At 40.6% G+C, this 23,103-nt stretch overlaps 1 protein-coding gene and 1 non-coding gene across 2 annotated transcripts in view; one reads left to right on the forward strand and one right to left on the reverse strand.

Moving 5' to 3' along the window:
* Positions 1–18,897, reverse strand: part of LOC148295744 (uncharacterized) — a 71,380-nt gene extending 52,483 nt beyond the window's left edge. The window contains exons 1-3 of the mRNA XM_088250582.1: positions 18,491–18,897; positions 17,968–18,100; positions 16,936–17,832 (exon numbers count right to left, since the gene is read on the reverse strand). Of these exons, the coding sequence (XP_088106708.1) occupies positions 16,936–17,832; positions 17,968–18,100; positions 18,491–18,897 (1,437 nt within the window). The remainder of the gene's footprint in view (positions 1–16,935; positions 17,833–17,967; positions 18,101–18,490) is intronic.
* A 2,725-nt stretch (positions 18,898–21,622) lies between these two features.
* On the forward strand, positions 21,623–21,729 carry LOC148295745 (small nucleolar RNA R71). Its single transcript, XR_015834829.1, has one exon. It is a non-coding gene; the product is annotated as a small nucleolar RNA R71 (small nucleolar RNA).
* The last annotated feature ends 1,374 nt before the right edge of the window (positions 21,730–23,103 follow it).

Genomic DNA, 23,103 nt, shown 5'->3' on the forward strand with positions numbered 1-23,103 from the left:
ATTGACCAATTTCTTAGACCTATTGATTTCGGATCGAGCCCAAAACATGGGCAACATCATAATATGGTGGGAGGAGTCATTTGGTGAGTTTTGAGTGAAATCCAATCGCTAGAAGTATGGAATACACCAACCACTCCAATTAGGAACGAACTGCCGTTGAAATTGAATTGTCCAATTTGGAACACCTATTGATTTCAGATCGAGCCCAAAACTTGGGCAACATCATAATATGGTCGGAGGAGTCATTTGGTGAATTTTGAGTGAAATCCAATCGCTAGACGTACGGAATACACCAACCACTACAATTTGGAACGAACGGTCGTTGAAATTGAATTGACCAATTTCTCGGACCTATTGATTTCGGATCGAGCCCAAAACTTGGGCAACAACATAATATGGTGGGAGGAGTCGTTTGGTGAGTTTTGAGTGAAATCCAATCGCTAGAAGTATCGAATACACCAACCACTCCAATTAGGAACGAACTGCCGTTGAACTTGAATTGTCCAACTTGGAACACCTATTGATTTCGGATCGAGCCCAAAACTTGGGCAACATCATAATATGGTGGGAGGAGTCATTTGGTTAGTTTTGAGTGAAATCCAATCGCCAGAAATATGGAATACACCAACCACTCCAATTAGGAACGAACTGCCGTTGAACTTGAATTGTACAATTTCTCACACCTATTGATTTCGGATCGAGCCCAAAACTTGGGCAACATCATAATATGGTGGGAGGAGTCATTTGATGAGTTTTGAGTGAAATCCAATCGCTAGAAGTATGGAATACACCAACCACTCCAATTAGGAACGAACTGCCGTAGAACTTGAATTGTCCAATTTGGAAGACCAATTGATTTCGGATCGAGCCCAAAACTTGGGAAACATCGTAATATGGTGGGAGGACTCATTTGGTGAGTTTTGAGTGAAATCCAGTCGCTAGAAGTATGGAATACACTAACCACTCCAATTAGGAAAGAACTGTCGTTAAAATTGAATTGACCAAATTCTCCCACCTATTGATTTCGGATCGAGCCCAAAACTTGGGCAACATCATAATATGGTCGGAGGAGTCATTTGGTGAGTTTTGAGTGAAATCCAATCCCAAGAAGTGTGGAATACACCAACCACTCCAATTAGGAACGAACTGCCGTTGAACTTGAATTGTCCAATTTCTCACACCTATTGATTTCGGATCGAGCCCAAAACTTGGGCAACATCATAATATGGTGGGAGGAGTCATTTGGTAAGTTTTGTGTGAAATCCAATCGCTAGAAGTATGGAATACACCAACCACTGCTATTAGGAAAGAACTGTCGTTGAAATTGAATTGACCAATTTCTCACACCTGTTGAATTCGGATCGAGCCCAAAACTTGGGCAACATTATAATATGGTGGGAGGAGTCATTTGGTGAGTTTTGAGTGAAATCCAATTGCTAGAAGTATGGAATACCCCAACCACTCCAATTAGGAACGAACTGCCGTTGACCTTGAATTGTCCAATTTCTTACACCAATTGATTTCGGATCGAGCCCAAAACTTGGGCAACATCATAATATGGTGGGATTAGTCATTTGGTGAGTTTTGAGGGAAATCCAATCGCTAGAAGTATGGAATACACCAACCACTCCAATTAGGAACGAACTGCCGTTGAAATTGAATTATCCAATTTCTCACACGTATTGATTTCTGATCGAGCCCAACACCTGGGCAACATCGTAACCTGGTGGGAGGAGTCATTTGTTGAGTTTTGAGTGAAATCCAATCGCTAGAAGTATGGAATACACCAACCACTCCAATTAGGAACGAACTGCCGTTGAACTTGAATTGTCCAATTTGGAATACCCATTGATTTCGGATCGAGCCCAAAACTTGTGCAACATCATAATATGGTGGGAGGAGTAATTTGGTGAGTTTTGAGTGAAATCCAATCGCTAGAAGTGTGGAATACACCAACCACTCCAATTAGGAACGAACTGCCGTTGAACTTGAATTGTCCAATTTGGAACACCTATTGATTTCGGATTGAGCCCAAAACTTGGGCAACGTCATTATATGGTGGGAGGAGTCATTTGGTGAGTTTTGAGTAAAATCCAATCGCTAGATGTATGGAATACACCAACCACTCCAATTAGGAACGAACTGCCGTTGAACTTGAATTGTCCAATTTGGAAGTCCTATTGATTTCGAATCGAGCCCAAAACTTGGGCAACATCATAATATGGTGGGAGGAGTCATTTGTTGTGTTTTGAGTGAAATCCAATCGGTAGAAGTAAGGAATACACCAACCACTCCAATTAGGAAAGAACTGTCGTTGAAATTGAATTGACAAATTTCTCACACCTATTGATTTCGGATCGAGCCCAAAACTTGGGCAACATCATAATATGGTGGGAGGAGTCATTTGGTGTGTTTTGGGTGAAATCCAACTGCTAGAAGTATGGAATACCCCAACCACTCCAATTAGGAACGAACTGCCGTTGAACTTGAATTGTCCAATTTCTCACAGCTATTGATTTCGGATCGAGCCCAAAACTTGGGCAACATCATAATACGGTGGGAGGAGTCATTTGGTGAGTTTTGAGTGAAATCCAATCGCTAGAAGTAAGGAATACACCAACCACTCCAATTAGGAACGAACTGTCGTTGAACTTGAATTGTCCAATTTGAAACATCTATTGATTTCGGATCGAGCCCAAAACTTGGGCAACATCATAATATAGTGGGAGGAGTCATTTGGTGAGTTTTGAGAGAAATCCAATCGCTAGACGTATGGAATACACCAACCACTCCAATTAGGAACGAACTGTCGTTGAAATTGAATTGACCAATTTCTCACACCTATTGATTTCGGATCGAGCCCAAAACTTGGGCAACATCATAATATGGTGGGAGGAGTCATTTGGTGAGTTTTGAGTGAAATCCAATCGCTAGAAGTATGGAATACACCAACCACTCCAATTAGGAAAGAACTGTCGTTGAAATTGAATTGACCAATTTCTCACACCTGTTGAATTCGGATCGAGCCCAAAACTTGGGCAACATCATAATATGGTGGGAGGAGTCATTTGGTGAGTTTTGAGTGAAATCCAATCGCTAGAAGTATGGAATACACCAACCACTCCAATTAGGAAAGAACTGTGATTGAAATTGAATTGACCAATTTCTCACACCTATTGATTTCGGATCGAGCCCAAAACTTGGGCAACATCATAATATGGTGGGAGGAGTCATTTGGTGAGTTTTGAGTGAAATCCAATCGCTAGAAGTATGGAATACACCAACCACTCCAATTAGCAAAGAACTGTCGTTGAAATTGAATTGACCAATTTCTCACACCTGTTGAATTCGGATCGAGCCCAAAACTTGGGCAACATCATAATATGGTGGGAGGAGTCATTTGGTGAGTTTTGAGTGAAATCCAATCGCTAGAAGTATGGAAAACACCAACCACTCCAATTAGGAACGAACTGCCGTTGAACTTGAATTGACCAATTTGGAACACCTATTGATTTCGGATCGAGCCCAAAACTTGTGCAACATCATAATATGGTGGGAGGAGTCATTTGGTGAGTTTTGAGTGAAATCCAATCGCTAGAAGTATGGAACACACCAACCACTCCAATTAGGAACGAACTGCCAATGAACTTGAATTGTCCAATTTCGAACACCTATTAATTTCGGATCGAGCCCAAAACTTGGGCAACATCATAATATGGTGGGAGGAGTCATTTGGGGAGTTTTGAGTGAAATCCAATCGCTAGAAGTATGGAATACACCAACCACTCCAATTAGGAACGAACTGCCGTTGAACTTGAATTGTCCAATTTGGAACACCTATTGATTTCGGATCGAGCCCAAAACTTGGGCAACATCATAATATGGTGGGAGGAGTCATTTGGTGAGTTTTGAGTGAAATCCAATCGCTAGAAGTATGGAAAACGCCAACCACTCCAATTAGGAACGAACTGCCGTTGAACTTGAATTGTCCAATTTCTCACATCTATTGATTTCGGATCGAGCCCAAAACTTGGGCAACGTAATAATATGGTGGTAAGAGTCATTTGGTGACATTTGAGTGAAATCCAATCGCCAGAACTATGGAATACACCAACCACTCCAATTTGGAACGAACTGCCGTTGAACTTGAATTGTCCAATTTGGAACACCTATTGATTTCGGATCGAGCCCAAAACTTGGGCAACATCATAACATGGTGGGAGGAGTCATTTGGTGAGTTTTGGGTGAAATCCGATTGCTAGAAGTATGGAATACACCAACCACTCCAATTAGGAATGAACTGCCGTAGAACTTGAATTGTCCAATTTGGAACACCTATTGATTTCGGATCGGGCCCAAAACTTGGGCAACATCATAATATGGTGGGAGGAGTCATTTGGTGAGTTTTGAGTGAAATCCAATCGCTAGAAGTATGCAATACACCAACCACTCCAATTAGGAACGAACTGCCGTTGAACTTGAATTGTCCAATTTCTCACACCTATTGATTTCGGATCGAGCCCAAAACTTGGCCAACATCATAATATGGTGGGAGGAGTCATTTGGTGAGTTTTGAGTGAAATCCAATCGCTAGAAGTATGGAATACACCAACCACGCCAATTAGGAACGAACTGCCGTTGAACTTGAATTGTCCAATTTCTCACATCTACTGATTTCGGATCGAGCCCCAAACTTGGGCAACATCATAATATGGTGGGAGGAGTCATTTGGTGAGTTTTGAGTGAAATCCAATCGCTAGAAGTATGGAATACACCAACCACGCCAATTAGGAACGAACTGCCGTTGAACTTGAATTGTCCAATTTCTCACATCTACTGATTTCGGATCGAGCCCCAAACTTGGGCAACCTCATAATATGGTGGGAGGAGTCATTTGGTGAGTTTTGAATGAAATCCAATCGCTAGAAGTATGGAATACGCCAACCACTCCACTTAGGGACGTACTGCCGTTGAACTTGAATTGTCCAATTTGGAATACCTATTGATTTCGGATCGAGCCCAAAACTTGGGCAACATCATAATATGGTGGGAGGAGTCATTTGGTGGGTTCTGAGTGAAATCCAATCACTAGAAGTATGGAATACACCAACCACTCCAATTAGGAACGAACTGCTGTTGAACTTGAATTGTCCAATTTGGAAGACCTATTGATTTCGGATCGAGCCCAAAACTTGGGCAACATCATAATATGGTGGTAAGAGTCATTTGGTGACTTTTGAGTGAAATCCAATCGCCAGAACTATGGAATACACCAACCACTCCAATTTGGAACGAACTGCCGTTGAACTTGAATTGTCCAATTTGGAACACCTATTGATTTCGGATCGACCCCAAAACTTTGGCAACATCTTAATATGGTGGGAGGAATCATTTGGTAAGTTTTGTGTGAAATCCAATCGCTAGAAGTATGGAATACACCAACCACTCCAATTAGGAACGAACTGCCGTTGAACTTGAATTGTCCAATTTGGAACACCTATTGATTTCGGATGGAGCCCAAAACTTGGGCAACATCATAATATGGTGGGAGGAGTCATTTGGTGAGTTTTGAGTGAAATCCGACTGCTAGAAGTATGGAATACACCAACCACTCCAATTAGTAATGAACTGCCGTTGAACTTGAATTGTCCAATTTGGAACACCTATAGATTTCGGATCGAGCCCAAAACTTGGGGAACATCATAATATGGTGGGAGGAGTCATTTGGTGAGTTTTGAGTGAACGGTAGAAGTATGGAATACACCAACCACTCCAATTAGGAACGAACTGCCGTTGAACTTGAATTGTCCAATTTCTCACACCTATTGATTTCGTATCGAACCCAAAACTTGGGCAACATCATAATATGGTGAGAGGAGTCATTTGGTGAGTTTTGAATGAAATCCAATCGCTAGAAGTATGGAATACACCAACCACACCAATTAGGGACGTACTGCCATTGAACTTGAATTGTCCAATTTGGAATACCTATTGATTTCGGATCGAGCCCAAAACTTGGGCAACATCATAATATGGTGGGTGGAGTCATTTGGTGAGTTTGGAGAGAAATCCAATCACTTGAAGTATGGAATACACCAACCACTCCAATTAGCAACGAACTGCCGTTGAACTTGAATTGTCCAATTTGGAAGACCTATTGATTTCGGATCGAGGCCAAAACTTGGGCAACATCATAATATGGTGGGAGGAGTCATTTGGTGAGTTTTGAGTGAAATCCAATCGCTAGAAGTATGGAATACACCAACCACTCCAATTAGGAACGAATTGCCGTTGAACTTGAATTGTCCAATTTCTCACACCTATTTATTTCGGATCGAGTCCCAAACTTGGGCAACATCATAATATGGTGGGAGGAGTCATTTGGTGAGTTTTGAGAGAAATCCAATTGCTAGAAGTATGGAATACCCCAACCACTCCAGTTAGGAACGAACTGCCGTTGAACTTGAATTGTCCAATTTCTCACACCTATTGATTTCGGATCGAGCCCAAAACTTGGGCAACATCATAATATGGTGGGAGGAGTCATTTAGTGAGTTTTGAGTGAAATCCAATCGCTAGAAGTATGGAATACACCAACCACTCCAATTAGGAACGAACTGCCGTTGAACTTGAATTGTCCAATTTGGAAGACCTATTGATTTCGGATCGAGCCCAAAACTTGGGCAACATCATAATATGGTGGGAGGAGTCATTTGGTGAGTTTTGAGTGAAATCCAATCGGTAGAAGTATGGAATACACCAACCACTCCAATTCGGAAAGAACTGTCGTTGAAATTGAATTGACCAATTTCTCACACCTATTGATTTTGGATCGAGCCCAAAACTTGGGCAACATCATAATATGGTGGGAGGAGTCATTTAGTGAGTTTGGACAAATATCCAATCACTAGAAGTATGGAATACAACAACCACTCCAATTAGGAACGAACTGCCGTTGAACTTGAATTATCCAATTTCTCACACGTATTCATTTCTGATCGAGCCCAAAACTTGGGCAACAACATAATATGGGGGGAGGAGTCATTTGGTGAGTTTGAAGAGAAATCCAATCACTAGAAGTATGGAATACACCAACCACTCCAATTAGGAACGAACTGCCGTTGAAGTTGAATTGTCCAATTTCTCACACCTATTGATTTCGGATCAAGCCCAAAACTTGGGCAACAACATAATATGGGGGGAGGAGTCATTTGGTGAGTTTGAAGAGAAATCCAATCACTAGAAGTACGGAATACACCAACCACTCCAATTAGGAACGAACTGCCGTTGAACTTGAATTGTCCAATTTGGAAGACCTATTGATTTCGGATCGAGGCCAAAACTTGGGCAACATCATAATATGGTGGGAGGAGTCATTTGGTGAGTTTTGAGTGAAATCCAATCGCTAGAAGTATGGAATACACCAACCACTCCAATTAGGAACGAATTGCCGTTGAACTTGAATTGTCCAATTTGGAAGACCTATTGATTTCGGATCGAGGCCAAAACTTGGGCAACATCATAATATGGTGGGTGGAGTCATTTGGTGAGTTTGGAGAGAAATCCAATCACTAGAAGTATGGAATACACCAACCACTCCAATTAGGAACGAACTGCCGTTGAACTTGAATTGTCCAATTTGGAAGACCTATTGATTTCGGATCGAGCCCAAAACTTGTGCAACATCATAATATGGTGGGAGGAGTCATTTGGTGAGTTTTGAGTGAAATCCAATCGCTAGAAGTATGGAATACACCAACCACTGCAATTAGGAACGAACTGCCGTTGAACTTGAATTGTCCAATTTGGAAGACCTGTTCATTTCGGATCGAGCCCAAAACTTGGGCAACATCATAATATGGTGGGAGGAGTCATTTGGTGAGTTTTGAGTGAAATCCAATCGCTAGAAGTATGGAATACACCAACCACTCCAATTAGGAACGAACTGCCGTTGAACTTGAATTGTCCAATTTGGAACACCCATTGATTTCGGATCGAGCCCAAAACTTGGGCAACATCATAATATGGTGGGAGGAGTCATTTGGGGAGTTTTGAGTAAAATCCAATCGCTAGAAGTATGGAATACACCAACCACTCCAATTAGGAACGAACTGCCGTTGAACTTGAATTGTCCAATTTGGAAGACCTATTGATTTCGGATCGAGCCCAAAACTTGGGCTACAACATAATATGGTGGGAGGAGTCATTTGGTGAGTTTTGAGTGAAATCCAATCGGTAGAAGTGTGGAATACACCAACCACTCCAATTAGGAAAGAACTGCCGTTGAACTTGAATTGTCCAATTTCTCACACCTATTGATTTCGGATCGAGCCCAAAACTTGGGCAACATCATAATATGGTGGGAGGAGTCATTTGGTGAGTTTTGAGTGAAATCCAATCGCTAGAAGTACGGAATACACCAACCACTCCAATTAGGAACGAACTGCCGTTGAACTTGAATTGTCCAATTTCTCACACCAGTTGATTTCGGATCGAGCCCAAAACTTGGGCAACATCATAATATGGTGGGAGGAGTCATTTGGTGAGTTTTGAGTGAAATCCAATCGCTAGAAGTATGGAATACACCAACCACTCCAATTAGGAAAGAACTGTCGTTGAAATTGAATTGACCAATTTCTCACACCTATCGAATTCGGATCGAGCCCAAAACTTGGGCAACATCATAATATGGTGGGATGAGTCGTTTGGTGAGTTTTGAGGGAAATCCAATCGCTAGAAGTATGGAATAAACCAACCACTCCAATTGGGAACGAACTGCCGTTGAAATTGAATTATCCAATTTCTCACACGTATTGATTTCTGATCGAGCCCAAAACTTGGGCAACATCATAATATGGTGGGAGGAGTCATTTGTTGAGTTTTGAGTGAAATCCAATCGCTAGAAGTATGGAATACACCAACCACTCCAATTAGGAACGAACTGCCGTTGAACTTGAATTGTCCAATTTGGAACACCCATTGATTTCGGATCGAGCCCAAAACTTGTGCAACATCATAATATGGTGGGAGGAGTCATTTGGTGAGTTTTGAGTGAAATACAATCTCTAGAAGTATGGAATACACCAACCACTCCAATTAGGAACGAACTGCCGTTGAACTTGAATTGTCCAATTTGGAACACCCATTGATTTCGGATCGAGCCCAAAACTTGTGCAACATCATAATATGGTGGGAGGAGTCATTTGGTGAGTTTTGAGTGAAATCCAATCGCTAGAAGTATGGAATACACCAACCACTGCAATTAGGAACGAACTGCCGTTGAACTTGAATTGTCCAATTTGGAAGACCTGTTCATTTCGGATCGAGCCCAAAACTTGGGCAACATCATAATATGGTGGGAGGAGTCATTTGGTGAGTTTTGAGTGAAATCCAATCGCTAGAAGTATGGAATACACCAACCACTCCAATTAGGAACGAACTGCCGTTGAACTTGAATTGTCCAATTTGGAACACCCATTGATTTCGGATCGAGCCCAAAACTTGGGCAACATCATAATATGGTGGGAGGAGTCATTTGGGGAGTTTTGAGTAAAATCCAATCGCTAGAAGTATGGAATACACCAACCACTCCAATTAGGAACGAACTGCCGTTGAACTTGAATTGTCCAATTTGGAAGACCTATTGATTTCGGATCGAGCCCAAAACTTGGGCTACAACATAATATGGTGGGAGGAGTCATTTGGTGAGTTTTGAGTGAAATCCAATCGGTAGAAGTGTGGAATACACCAACCACTCCAATTAGGAAAGAACTGTCGTTGAAATTGAATTGACAAATTTCTCACACCTGTTGAATTCGGATCGAGCCCAAAACATGGGCAAAATCATAATATGGTGTGAGGAGTCATTTGGTGAGTTTTGAGTGAAATCCAATCGCTAGAAGTATGGAATACACCAACCACTGCAATTAGGAACGAACTGCCGTTGAACTTGAATTGTCCAATTTGGAAGACCTGTTCATTTCGGATCGAGCCCAAAACTTGGGCAACATCATAATATGGTGGGAGGAGTCATTTGGTGAGTTTTGAGTGAAATCCAATCGCTAGAAGTATGGAATACACCAACCACTCCAATTAGGAACGAACTGCCGTTGAACTTGAATTGTCCAATTTGGAACACCCATTGATTTCGGATCGAGCCCAAAACTTGGGCAACATCATAATATGGTGGGAGGAGTCATTTGGGGAGTTTTGAGTAAAATCCAATCGCTAGAAGTATGGAATACACCAACCACTCCAATTAGGAACGAACTGCCGTTGAACTTGAATTGTCCAATTTGGAAGACCTATTGATTTCGGATCGAGCCCAAAACTTGGGCTACAACATAATATGGTGGGAGGAGTCATTTGGTGAGTTTTGAGTGAAATCCAATCGGTAGAAGTGTGGAATACACCAACCACTCCAATTAGGAAAGAACTGTCGTTGAAATTGAATTGACAAATTTCTCACACCTGTTGAATTCGGATCGAGCCCAAAACATGGGCAAAATCATAATATGGTGTGAGGAGTCATTTGGTGAGTTTTGAGTGAAATCCAATCGCTAGAAGTATGGAATACACCAACCGCTCCAGTTAGGAACGAACTGCCGTTGAACTTGAATTGTCCAATTTCTCACACCTATTGATTTCGGATCGAGCCCAAAACTTGGGCAACATCATAATATGGTGGGAGTAGTCATTTGGTGAGTTTTGAGTGAAATCCAATCGCTAGAAGTATGGAATACACCAACCACTCCAATTAGGAACGAACTGCCGTTGAACTTGAATTGTCCAATTTGGAAGACCTATTGATTTCGGATCGAGCCCAAAACTTGGGCAACAGCATAATATGGTGGGAGGAGTCATTTGGTGAGTTTTGAGTGAAATCCAAAACCAAGAAGTATGGAATACACCAACCACTCCAATTAGGAACGAACTTTCGTTGAAATTGAATTGACCAATTTCTCACACCTATTGACTTCGGATCGAGCCCAAAACTTGGGCAACATCATAAGATGGTGGGAGGAGTCATTTGGTGAGTTTTGAGAGAAATCCAATCGCTAGAAGTATGGAATACACCAACCACTCCAATTAGGAACGAACTGCCGTTGAACTTGAATTGTCCAATTTGGAACACCCATTGATTTCGGATCGAGCCCAAAACTTGTGTAACATCATAATATGGTGGGAGGAGTCATTTGGTGAGTTTTGAGTGAAATCCAATCGCTAGAAGTATGGAATACACCAACCCGCTCCAGTTAGGAACGAACTGCCATTGAACTTGAATTGTCCAATTTCTCACACCTATTGATTTCGGATCGAGCCCAAAACTTGGGCAACATCATAATATGGTGGGAGGAGTCATTTGGGGAGTTTTGAGTAAAATCCAATCGCTAGAAGTGTGGAATACACCAACCACTCCAATTAGGAACGAACTGCCGTTGAACTTGAATTGTCCAATTTGGAAGACCTATTGATTTCGGATCGAGCCCACAACTTGGGCTACAACATAATATGGTGGGAGGAGTCATTTGGTGAGTTTTGAGTGAAATCCAATCGGTAGAAGTGTGGAATACACCAACCACTCCAATTAGGAAAGAACTGTCGTTGAAATTGAATTGACAAATTTCTCACACCTGTTGAATTCGGATCGAGCCCAAAACATGGGCAAAATCGTAATATGATGGGAGGAGTCATTTGGTGAGTTTTGAGTGAAATCCAATCGCTAGAAGTATGGAATACACCAACCGCTCCAGTTAGGAATGAACTGCCGTTGAACTTGAATTGTCCAATTTCTCACACCTATTGATTTCGGATTGAGCCCAAAACTTGGGCAACATCATAATATGGTGGGAGGAGTCATTTGGTGAGTTTTGAGTGAAATCCAATCCCAAGAAGTATGGAATACACCAACCACTCCAATTAGGAAAGAACTGATGTTGAAATTGAATTGACCAATTTCTCACATCTATCGAATTCGGATCGAGCCCAAAACTTGGGCAACATCATAATATGGTGGGAGGAGTCTTTTGGTGAGTTTTGAGGGAAATCAAATCGCTAGAAGTATGGAATACACCAACCACTCCAATTAGGAACGAACTGTCGTTGAAATTGAATTATCCAATTTCTCACACGTATTGATTTCTGATCGAGCCCAAAACTTGGGCAACATCATAATATGGTGGGAGGAGTCATTTGTTGAGTTTTGAGGGAAATCCAATCGCTAGAGGTATGGAATACACCAACCACTCCAATTAGGAATGAACTGTCGTTGAAATTGAATTGTCCAATTTCTCACACGTACTGATTTCGGATCGAGCCCAAAACTTGGGCAACATCATAATATGGTGGGAGGAGTCATTTGGTGAGTTTTGAGTGAAATCCAATCGCGAGAAGTATGCAATACACCAACCACTCCAATTACGAACGAACTGCCGTTGAACTTGAATTGTGCAATTTCGAACACCTATTGATTTCGGATCTAGCCCAAAACTTGGGCAACATCATAATATGGTGGGAGGAGTCATTTGGTGAGTTTTGAGTGAAATCCAATCGCTAGAAGTATGGAATACACCAACCACTCCAATTAGGAACGAACTGCCGTTGAATGTTGTTAATTATTATGTTAACTCGCAATTGTACGGGGCAATTAGTAATATAGCAAGACAAGTACGAGGTCGTACCCACGAAGACTGAGAAGTTCAAATTAGTTATGTATGTAGATTACCGAATTCAAGAAGTTAGGAAGTTAAGTCTAAAACAGAAATTAAAGTGAGAGTGATTGTGATTGTGAAAGGAAGTGAGCAAACTGAAATTGCAAATGAAAGCAAATAAACAAGTGTAACAAAGAGTGGTTTTAAGAGTTGGAAAACAGATTTGGAGACTAGGGCATTCGAATCACCATAACAATTCAATTCTGGGTTATATGGAGTCAAGTAACAAGTCTAATTCAGATTCAAAGATTGATTCTAGCTAAAGTATGATTAGGCCATGGTGTTTGGTCCTAACCTTGTGTTCCTAATTCCCTAATTTGATCATTTGTTGTCTAACCTAAAATTAAGCATTAGGAACCCATTAAGCATAGAAGAACAATTTAAACAACCAAGCATGTATCTAATCCCTGTTGTCGAATGTCCATACATACTCTTCCTATTCATAGTTCAATTTGAATTAAAGCATGGTGTCTACTCTTAATTCAAACCAAGATAGTTAACAAACAAGTTCTAATGGTGATCAATCATTCAAACAAGCATGTTAACTTATAAGCATAATGAATAAGAACATGAATCATGAATCAAACTTGAAACTCCAAACTTATAAACCCAGAATATTCATGTTAGGTTACATCGAAGCCCTAGTTATGGATTTAGCTACTCATAATGGAAAAGAAACTAAAATAGAAATGGGAAAACATAATGAATGCCATAAGAGTAGAAAAACCCTTTTCTGAAGTTCTTGTAGTGTCCAATGCTTCTCCAAGAGCTTCTCCACGTCTAGAAGGATGTATGAAGGATATGGAGGTGATTTGAGATGAGCTTGAGTGAGTGGTGATGGCTGAGAAAGAGGAAATTCGTAGGGAAATGGAAGGGAGGTTTTCTGGAGCTGTTTTGGTGATTTTGGGGCAGTTTAGAGTATTGGGTTGATTGCTTGAGTGTTTGGGGTTGTGGGAATGTATGAGGATGATTTCTGGATGATGGAAGTGTGGAGGATGGCTGAAGTGAATTTTGTAGCTTGAAGACTCCTCTATTTATAGGGCTAAGAGGGAGGAACATCATGATGAAATCCAACACCACCATTCCTCATTTAATACAACCCATAACTCCCACTTCATCTTGTCTATGTTAGTGTGGTTGGAATCAATCCCATCCCATACTTCTTTTGCTGCACCTCAAGCTTTCTTCACATGGGATCAAAGGTGATCAATTGTGGCTGCCTTTTGCTGCCAACCCATGTGGTCTTCTTTTGGTTGTTGAACAAATACGAGTCTTCTGAACCAGACTTGGTGTAGGAAGGCCAGAGGTTTCAAAACTTATCCAATGGGGCTCAAATTTGGATATGTTATAGTAGACACCCATTGGAACAACTTCTATGAAGAAAGTATTCCCATCGGAGCAGTAGAAGTATGCGTTTTGGGCCTTACAATTTGGCTGCCGAACAGAGACTGGAATTGACTTCATTTCATTTATGCTTTACATGCATGCACATGCTTTCTCAATAATAACTCCAGCATGTACCAACTTGATCCTTTAGACTTTCATAGCTGGAATGCCTCCCCACTTCACTCATTATGTTGGATCCAAAGTCAGTTGCAGCATGGGTGAGGCACATGGAGGCACATGACAAAGCTGGCAGCTGCAAATCCTCCTGAGCAGGGTTGAGTGTTGGGCGGGCTGAGCACTCCACAAATGTCCAATTGGGCTGAAATTTGGATATGTTGTACTAGACACCCATTGGAACATGTTTCATGAAGATCTTCACCTCATCCAAGCCCCATAGCATGCTGATCCAAGGCCAAGAAGCTGACCTACGAAATTGGGCTGGAAAGGAGTTGTAGCCAAAATGTGTTTGTCTTCAAGCCCTTCTTCCATTCACCCAAATCAAGCCTTAACATGCATGGATTGCATCATTTCCTATCCAAAGTCATCATTGTTACCTAAATGTCAATTAACTGAAAGATAAACACAAAAAGGATTAAAAGCACAAGTTTAACTCAAAAACATAACCAAATCATAAGCTAGAAGGGTACAAAATGATATACAATTATGAACCGATCAAATACCCCCAAACCTAGATTTTGCTAGTCCTCAAGCAAAACAACACAAAACAAAGTTAAAAACAAAAAGTTAACTAAACCACTTTCGTAGGTAACTCGATTGCATTGAGCGTATGCAACAAGCCTTTAAACCTCTAGGCATCCCTAGTAGGAGGAGTTGTGTCTCCTGAGGGTTTAACAGAAACGATACCCACAAACGCATTACTAACTCTACAAAACAAAGTGGTTAGTAAAACTTGAAATCAACTAATGAGAACAAAAGAAAACTTTAGTCATACCTCCAACACCGTAGAGTTGCCAAGATAGGTGATCAATCAGTGTGTAATGTGGAAGCTATAGCTCAAAGGCACACGGTTTCAAAGCAAGCACACTCAAACCTTGAATAAAGAACATGCTTCGACTCTAATTCTCACAGATAACACTCAATCACTCAGAATCAATGGTTTTATTCTCTTAAACAAGCTTAAGTGAGTATATGAAATAGAAGCACAATATTTGGTTAGATCTCATGAAGGGAATCAAATACTAAGAATAGAGATACACACATACCTACCATCACCCATGAATACATCCTCAAAGATCAGCTAGGTCTTTCACAAGGTTTGTAATGAAAGGTAAGGTTAGGGGAAATGGAAGAATTGGAAGGAAAAACAGGTAACTTAAGAACATACCAAGGTTGCATTCTTCATTGATCTGCAAGGTAGCATTGACTTATAATGGCATGGCTGCAAACTTCATGGTACCACCTGGCATAGACTTTATTTATTTATTTATTTATTTATTATTATTTTTTTTTTTACACTTAGATCAAATCGAAACACTTTCATCTTCGTTGATTTGATCTGCATCTTCATTAACTTCATTGCACAGAATCACACCATCTTTCATTTAGGCACATGGCAGCAACTTCCTTGCTTCAAACTTTATCTTGGCAGACCTTGGTATATTTCTAAGCTATAGGGTATGGCTACAATAGGTGAAGTATCTCAGATTGAGATACAAAGGTAGGGAAATGATGAGGGTGATAGAAGAAAAGGCTTTAAGTGTTTGGCTTCAAGAGGGTTGATGGAACACACATATAGGTAGGGTGAAAAGAAAGCACATCGAATGGTTATGCACACATAGCCTAGCATCACTTCAATGAGTTCATTCATGAATGAGAGCAAGCACATGATATCTGCAAAAGAGAATCATCCTTAGTATTCAATCAAAATGGAATAATGAGATCATTTAGAGTGAAATGAAGAAAATAAATTGGGATGAGAAATAGAAACACTTTAAACCCTCTCAAGAAAGCAATTGGGCTCAAAATAGCTCACTAGGGTAGTCTCCACTATTCTCCTTCGAGAATTTGAGCATGGTACTTTAGCCACCAGAATTCTAGGAGCCAAAGCTTTGTGAAGTGCAAAATTCTGATATGAAAACCTCAATGGCAGCTCCATAGCATCGATTGTATGACATTAAAAAAAAAAAAAAAAAAAAAAAAATTAGTGACAAATGAACGAAAAATTGAAAACACAAATGAATGAAATTTGAAAACCTTCCCCCCAGACCTGAATTGAACATTGTCCTCAATGTTAAAGCAAAGTAAAGATGATTGAGAACAAGTAAATGATAAAGGGAAAAGTTAAGAAAAAGTTTAGAAGAAAAAAAAAAAAAAAAAAAAAAAAAAAACACAAATATACAAGCAACTCACGGATGACCAGTTAAGGGCCTCAGAAAACACAGCCAGGGGATCCGGGAAGGTTGGAGGGGTCACAATGGTCCCGCTTAAAACCCAAACTTCTTAGACACCGAAGGTGTCGCCTAAAGAACTCCTAGACACTGTATTGACGGAGGTGCTCACTGGGGTTACCCAAAGTTAGCTCATATGAAAAAAAAATTATTTAAAGAAACAGAAACTTAAAATGACTAAAATAAAAACAAAACAAGTAAAGAGAAAGGATAGAAATGCTCCCCCTTGATGCGATTAGGTCGATTGCTACCAAGCACCTTCTTCTTGAACACATGGGTTGCCTCCCAAGAAGCGCCTTAGTTACTGTCTTGGCAAGACATTATGTGATCAGCTAAGTTGATGGTACAAAGGGAAGTTGATCCACCACATGGCCTGTTTGAATGCCAGCTGAGATTCCCTCATAGAATGGCTTTAAACGTTGTCCATTTACTTTGAAAGTTGAGCCGTCTTTAGGGTTTTGAATCTCCACAGCTCCATAGGGAGAAACATTGACCACGGTGAATGGGCCTTGCCATCTAGACTTCAATTTTCCTGGAAAGAGACGCAATCGTGAGTTAAACAAAAGAACTGACATACCTTTGGAGAACTCTTTCCGTTGAATGTTTCTGTCATGGTAACTCTTGGTTCGTTCTTTGTAAAGCTTTGCATTCTCATAAGACTCATGTCTAATTTCTTCCAATTCATTGAGCTGAAACTTTCTTGCATGGCCTGCCTTGTCTAGATCAAAATTTAACTTCTTGATGGCCCAAAAAGCATTGTGTTCAAGCTCCATTGGCAGGTGACAAGCTTTCCCAAACACAAGACGATAAGGGCTCATCCCAATGGGAGTCTTATATGCAGTCCTATAAGCCCATAATGAATCATTGAGCTTGGCTGCCCAATCTTTCCTTGTATTGTTCACCACCTTCTCCAGGATGTGCTTAATTTCTCTATTGCTTATTTCCACTTGACCAGAAGTTTGCGGATGATATGGTGTAGAGACTCGATGGGTGATGTTGTACTTCTTCATGAGTGCTTCGAATGGCTTGTTACAGAAGTGGCTGCCTCCATCACTAATGACAGCCCTTGGAGTACCAAACCTTGTGAAAATATTATCCTTCAAGAACTTGAGCACCACCTTATGATCATTGGTTTTGGTGGCTATGGCTTCCACCCATTTAGACACATAATCAACAGCAACAAGTATGTAAGTACAACCAAAGGAAGATGGGAATGGTCCCATGAAATCAATACCCCACACATCGAAGAGCTCCACAACAAGTATGCTATTCAATGGCATTTCGTTCCTGCGACTTATGTTCCCCATCCTTTGACACCTATCACACTTAACACAAAAATTAAACGCATCTTTGAATAGAGTGGGCCAAAAGAAACCAGATTGGAGAATTTTAAGTGCTGTTTTCTTAGCTCCAAAGTGACCTCCACAAGCCAATTCGTGGCTATGCCTAAGTATGCTTTCTTGCTCTTCTTCTGGAACACATCTTCTAATGAGTTGATCTGGGCAATGCTTGAATAAGAAAGGTTCATCCCAGACATAATGTTTCACCATGGAAAAGAACTTCTTCTTGTCCTGAGAAGTTAGATCATTTCTAAGAACACCACAAGCAAGATAATTAACAAAATCAGCATACCATGGTTCTTTGACTTGGGCAGCATATAGTTGTTCATCAGGGAAAGTCTCATTCAAGGGTAGCACAGCTTCTCCTTTTTCTTCAACCACAATTCTGCTCAAATGATCAGCTACCACATTCTCACATCCCTTCTTGTCTCGAATTTCCAAATCGAACTCTTGCAGCAAGAGAATCCATCTAATCAAGCGTGGTTTTGCGTCCTTCTTAGTGAGCAAGTATCTAAGAGCTGCATGGTCAGAATAAACAATTACTTTAGAACCAACAAGATAAGAACGAAATTTTTCTAAAGCAAAAACCACAGCAAGGAACTCCTTCTCTGTTGTGGAGTAGTTGATTTGAGCATCATTCAAGGTCCGGCTAGCATAATGAATCACATGGGGGAGCTTGTTCTTCTTTTGACCTAAAACTGCACCAATACCAAAGTCAGAGGCATCACACATTATTTCAAATGGTAAAGACCAATCTGGAGCTATGATAATAGGGGCTGAAGTTAGCTCCCTCTTCAAGGTAGTAAAGGCTTCCATGCAAGCTTCATTAAACTCAAAAACAGCATCCTTAGCAAGGAGATTACACAATGGCCTTGTAATGCTTGAGAAATTTTTGATGAACCTTCTATAGAATCCAGCATGACCTAGAAAGCTTCTAATTCCTTTCACAGAGGTAGGGGGTGGCAGATTTGAGATGAGATCGATCTTGGCTTTATCCACTTCAATTCCCTTGCTTGAAATCACATGGCCTAGCACAATGCCTTGTCTCACCATGAAGTGACACTTCTCCCAATTCAAAATCAGGTTTGTTTCCTGGCATCTTTTAAGCACTAGAGACAAGTGGTGAAGACAATTATCAAAAGAGGAACCAAAAACTGAAAAATCATCTATAAATACCTCAATGAATCGTTCCACCATATCTGAAAAGATTGACATCATGCATCTTTGGAAAGTTGCTGGGGCATTGCACAAACCGAATGGCATCCTTCTATAAGCAAACGTACCAAATGGGCATGTGAATGTGGTTTTCTCTTGGTCTTCCGGAGCAATGGGAATTTGATTATAACCTGAAAAACCATCAAGAAAACAATAGTAAGCATGGCCAGATAAACGTTCAAGCATTTGATCAATAAAAGGCAAGGGGAAATGATCTTTTCTAGTGGATGTGTTCAACTTCCTGTAATCAATGCAAACTCTCCAACCAGTGATAGTTCGTGTAGGAACTATCTCATTCTTCTCATTCTTCACAACGGTGATTCCGGACTTCTTCGGAACAACTTGTACAGGGCTCACCCACTTAGAATCTGAAATTGGGTAGATGATTCCTACATCGAGTAGCTTTAAAACTTCAGCTCTAACCACCTCTTTCATGTTGGGATTTAGCCTCCTTTGGGCATCACGGGATGGTTTGCTATCTTCTTCCATTAGAATCCGGTGCATGCACATGCTTGGACTAATTCCTTTGATGTCTGCTATGGTCCACCCAATGGCTGTTTTATGCTCTTTTAGAACCTTAATTAAGCTCTCTTCTTCATGTGAGGTGAGACCTGCAGCAATTATAACAGGGAGAGTTTCGTTAGCACCCAAATAAGTATATTTAAGATGATTGGGCAGTGGTTTAAGTTCTAGCTTTGGTGGGGTGATAATGGATGGCTCCAATTTCGTGGATGATGGTCCAAGAGGCTCGAGTGGTGGCCTAAAGGATGGTGGGTATGGTTGAAACACTTCTAAGGCAGCCACCACTTCTTGGAACTCCGGTTCACAAAGATCTTCCTCTTCTTGTGTTAAGACAGCTTCTAGAGCATCATTAGACTTTCTCTGCAAAATTTTGGAAGAAACCTCATGATCCACAACATCAATTGAAAAGCAAGAATCAAGAGAGATAGAAGGTTGAGATAGAGCATTAAGCATTTTAAATTCAACAGTTTCACCCAGAACAGTCATGGAAAGGGTGCTATCTTTCACTTTGATAACTGTGTCTGCAGTGGCCATGAATGGCCTGCCTAGGAGAATGCGATCAACATGATCTCCATTTGGATTGTCTTCCATGTCCATCACTACAAAATCAGCAGGGAGAATTAGTGTATTAACTTGAACTAAAATATCTTCTACAATACCTTTTGGATATTTTATAGAATGATCAGCTAGTTCAAGTCGTATTGAAGTCTTCTTCATCCCTTCTAAGCCAAGCTTTTGATACAATGAATATGGCATTAGGTTGACACTTGCTCCCAAGTCCAACATGGCTCTTCCAACCTTATTGCCTCCAATGTTAATGGGAATGTCAAAGCTGCCAGGATCAACTAGTTTTGGTGGAAGCTTCCTTTGCAACACAGCACTTACATTCTGGTCAAGCTTTACATCTTCATTTGGAGCGAAATTGAGCTTGTGAGTTTTCAAGTCCTTGATGAACTTTCCATATGCAGGAATCTGTTCAATAACATCAAGCAAAGGCAAATTGATATTAACTTTACTCAAAATATCATAAATCTCTTTAAAAGCCTTATCTTGCTTTGCTTTCTTAAGACGGCCTGGAAATGGAATCGGTGGAACATATGGAGCGGGTGGCACGTATCTATCTTCTTGAAGATGTGGTGGCACAAATTTGTCATCTCTCTTATGCAATTGGAATTGTTTGGATTCCTGAGAATCTGATTTGGCATTAGGAGCAGATTGAGAAGTTTTGAGATGTTCCCCTTCTGTAGCCGTGGTCTCCTCCTCTTCATCTTCTACAATCACAACATCATTTGAAAGATTAGAATCAACTTTACTATCAATGATCTTACCTGATCTGAGCACATGAATGGCCTTGGCTTCTTGGTTCTTTGGATTGATCTCGGTTTGGCTTGGCCATTTCCCAGGTGCTCTTTGAGTTATTTCAGCAGCTAATTGGCCTATTTGAACTTCCAATTTGGCAATGGTAGCTTGTGTAGTTTGCTGGAAATTGGATTGGTTGATTGCCATCTGCTTAACTATATCCTCCAATGATGATGTTTGTTGTGGCTTTTGGAATGAAGGGGGATTGGCTTGATTCTGAGTATTCCTCCATGAAAAGTTTGGATGATTCCTCCAACCTGGATTATAACTTTGAGAGTATGGATCATTTCTTGGACCTTGGTTGTAGGAATTTACCAACTTAGCTTGCTCTTGCACAAATTCTGGATATCCAGCCCCAAGTGGACAAGCTATGGTAGCATGGTCAGGAGTTTCGCAAATACTACACACTTCCTTCGGAGGGCTTCTTGAGTTTAATGCAAGAAGAGCATCTAGCTTTTGTTCCAGTTTTGAAATCTGCACACTAGAAGCATCATTAGAACCACTAATAACACGTTTACCTCTTGTATCCGTATGTTGGGTCTCCATTGCTATCTCCTCAAAGAGTTCGTATGTTTCTTCTGGAGTTTTGGTTTTAAAAGAACCACCTGCAAAATTGGTGACTATATTATGACTAGAAGGGGTTAGTCCTTTATAAAACATACGCATTTGAAGCTTCAATGGAATCCCATGATGAGGACATTGGTTGAGCAGCCCATTGAATCTCTCCCATGCTTCACAAAACGATTCATCATCTTGCTGTGCAAATAACAAGATCTTATCCCTAAGCATGTCGGTCTTTTGCGTGGAGAAGTATTTCTCCAAGAACTTCTTTTGAATGGCAGCCCATGTAGTGAGTGAACCAGGCTTCAAAGAATTCAACCAATATTTCGCCTTATCCTTCAAAGTGTATGGAAACACTCTCATTCGAAGTTGATCTTCTGTCACACCTGTCAAGGGAAAAGAACTCACAACATTAAAAATATCCTTTATATGAGTTAATGGATCTTCATTAGGTAAACCATAAAAGGAAGGCAGCATATTAAGATGAGAAGATTTAAGCTCATAATTTCGAGCTACAGTGGGCAGCAAAATGCTTGAAGGAGATGCTGGAATTGTTGGGATATCAAGTTCTCCCATGAACTCATTGGCAGCCATCTCTTCTTCTTCTTCTTGGTCTGAACTTGCTTCCGAATTTGAAGGTGAAGAACCAGGAAGTTCAGTGTGGAGAGCAATACTTGTAAATGTGGCAAGAGCTTGCTCTTTTGCAGTTGACAACTCTCTTTCTAGACGATTATGAACTTCAGAGATCACCCGGTTGGGTTGCAACGATGGTCCTGCGTTCAAAGATCTGGAGCGTTGGAACGAAGACCTCACTTGTTCAAGGAACGGTCTTTTAGACATAAACTACCTGAAATAGAAAATTAGATTAATTAGAAACACTAAAAAGAATAGGGTAACCTTGGGCACATAACCAAGGAAGAACTTTCGTTCAGTCCCCGGCAACGGCGCCAAAGATGCATGATGTCAATCTTTCAATGAAGAATGCAACCTTGGTATGTTCTTAAGTTACCTGTTTTTCCTTCCAATTCTTCCATTTCCCCTAACCTTACCTTTCATTACAAACCTTGTGAAAGACCTAGCTGATCTTTGAGGATGTATTCATGGGTGATGGTAGGTATGTGTGTATCTCTATTCTTAGTATTTGATTCCCTTCATGAGATCTAACCAAATATTGTGCTTCTATTTCATATACTCACTTAAGCTTGTTTAAGAGAATAAAACCATTGGTTCTGAGTGATTGAGTGTTATCTGTGAGAATTAGAGTCGAAGCATGTTCTTTATTCAAGGTTTGAGTGTGCTTGCTTTGAAACCGTGTGCCTTTGAGCTATAGCTTCCACATTACACACTGATTGATCACCTATCTTGGCAACTCTACGGTGTTGGAGGTATGACTAAAGTTTTCTTTTGTTCTCATTAGTTGATTTCAAGTTTTACTAACCACTTTGTTTTGTAGAGTTAGTAATGCGTTTGTGGGTAGCCATTGGATTTCACTCAAAACTCACCAAATGACTCCTCCCACCATATTATGATGTTGCCCAAGTTTTGGGCTCGATCCGAAATCAATAGGTGTGAGAAATTGGACAATTCAAGTTCAACGGCAGT

The sequence above is a fragment of the Prunus avium genome, chromosome 3, assembly GCF_965620075.1.
Source record: "Prunus avium chromosome 3, drPruAviu1.hap1.1, whole genome shotgun sequence".
In the NCBI taxonomy this organism is placed as follows: domain Eukaryota; kingdom Viridiplantae; phylum Streptophyta; class Magnoliopsida; order Rosales; family Rosaceae; genus Prunus; species Prunus avium.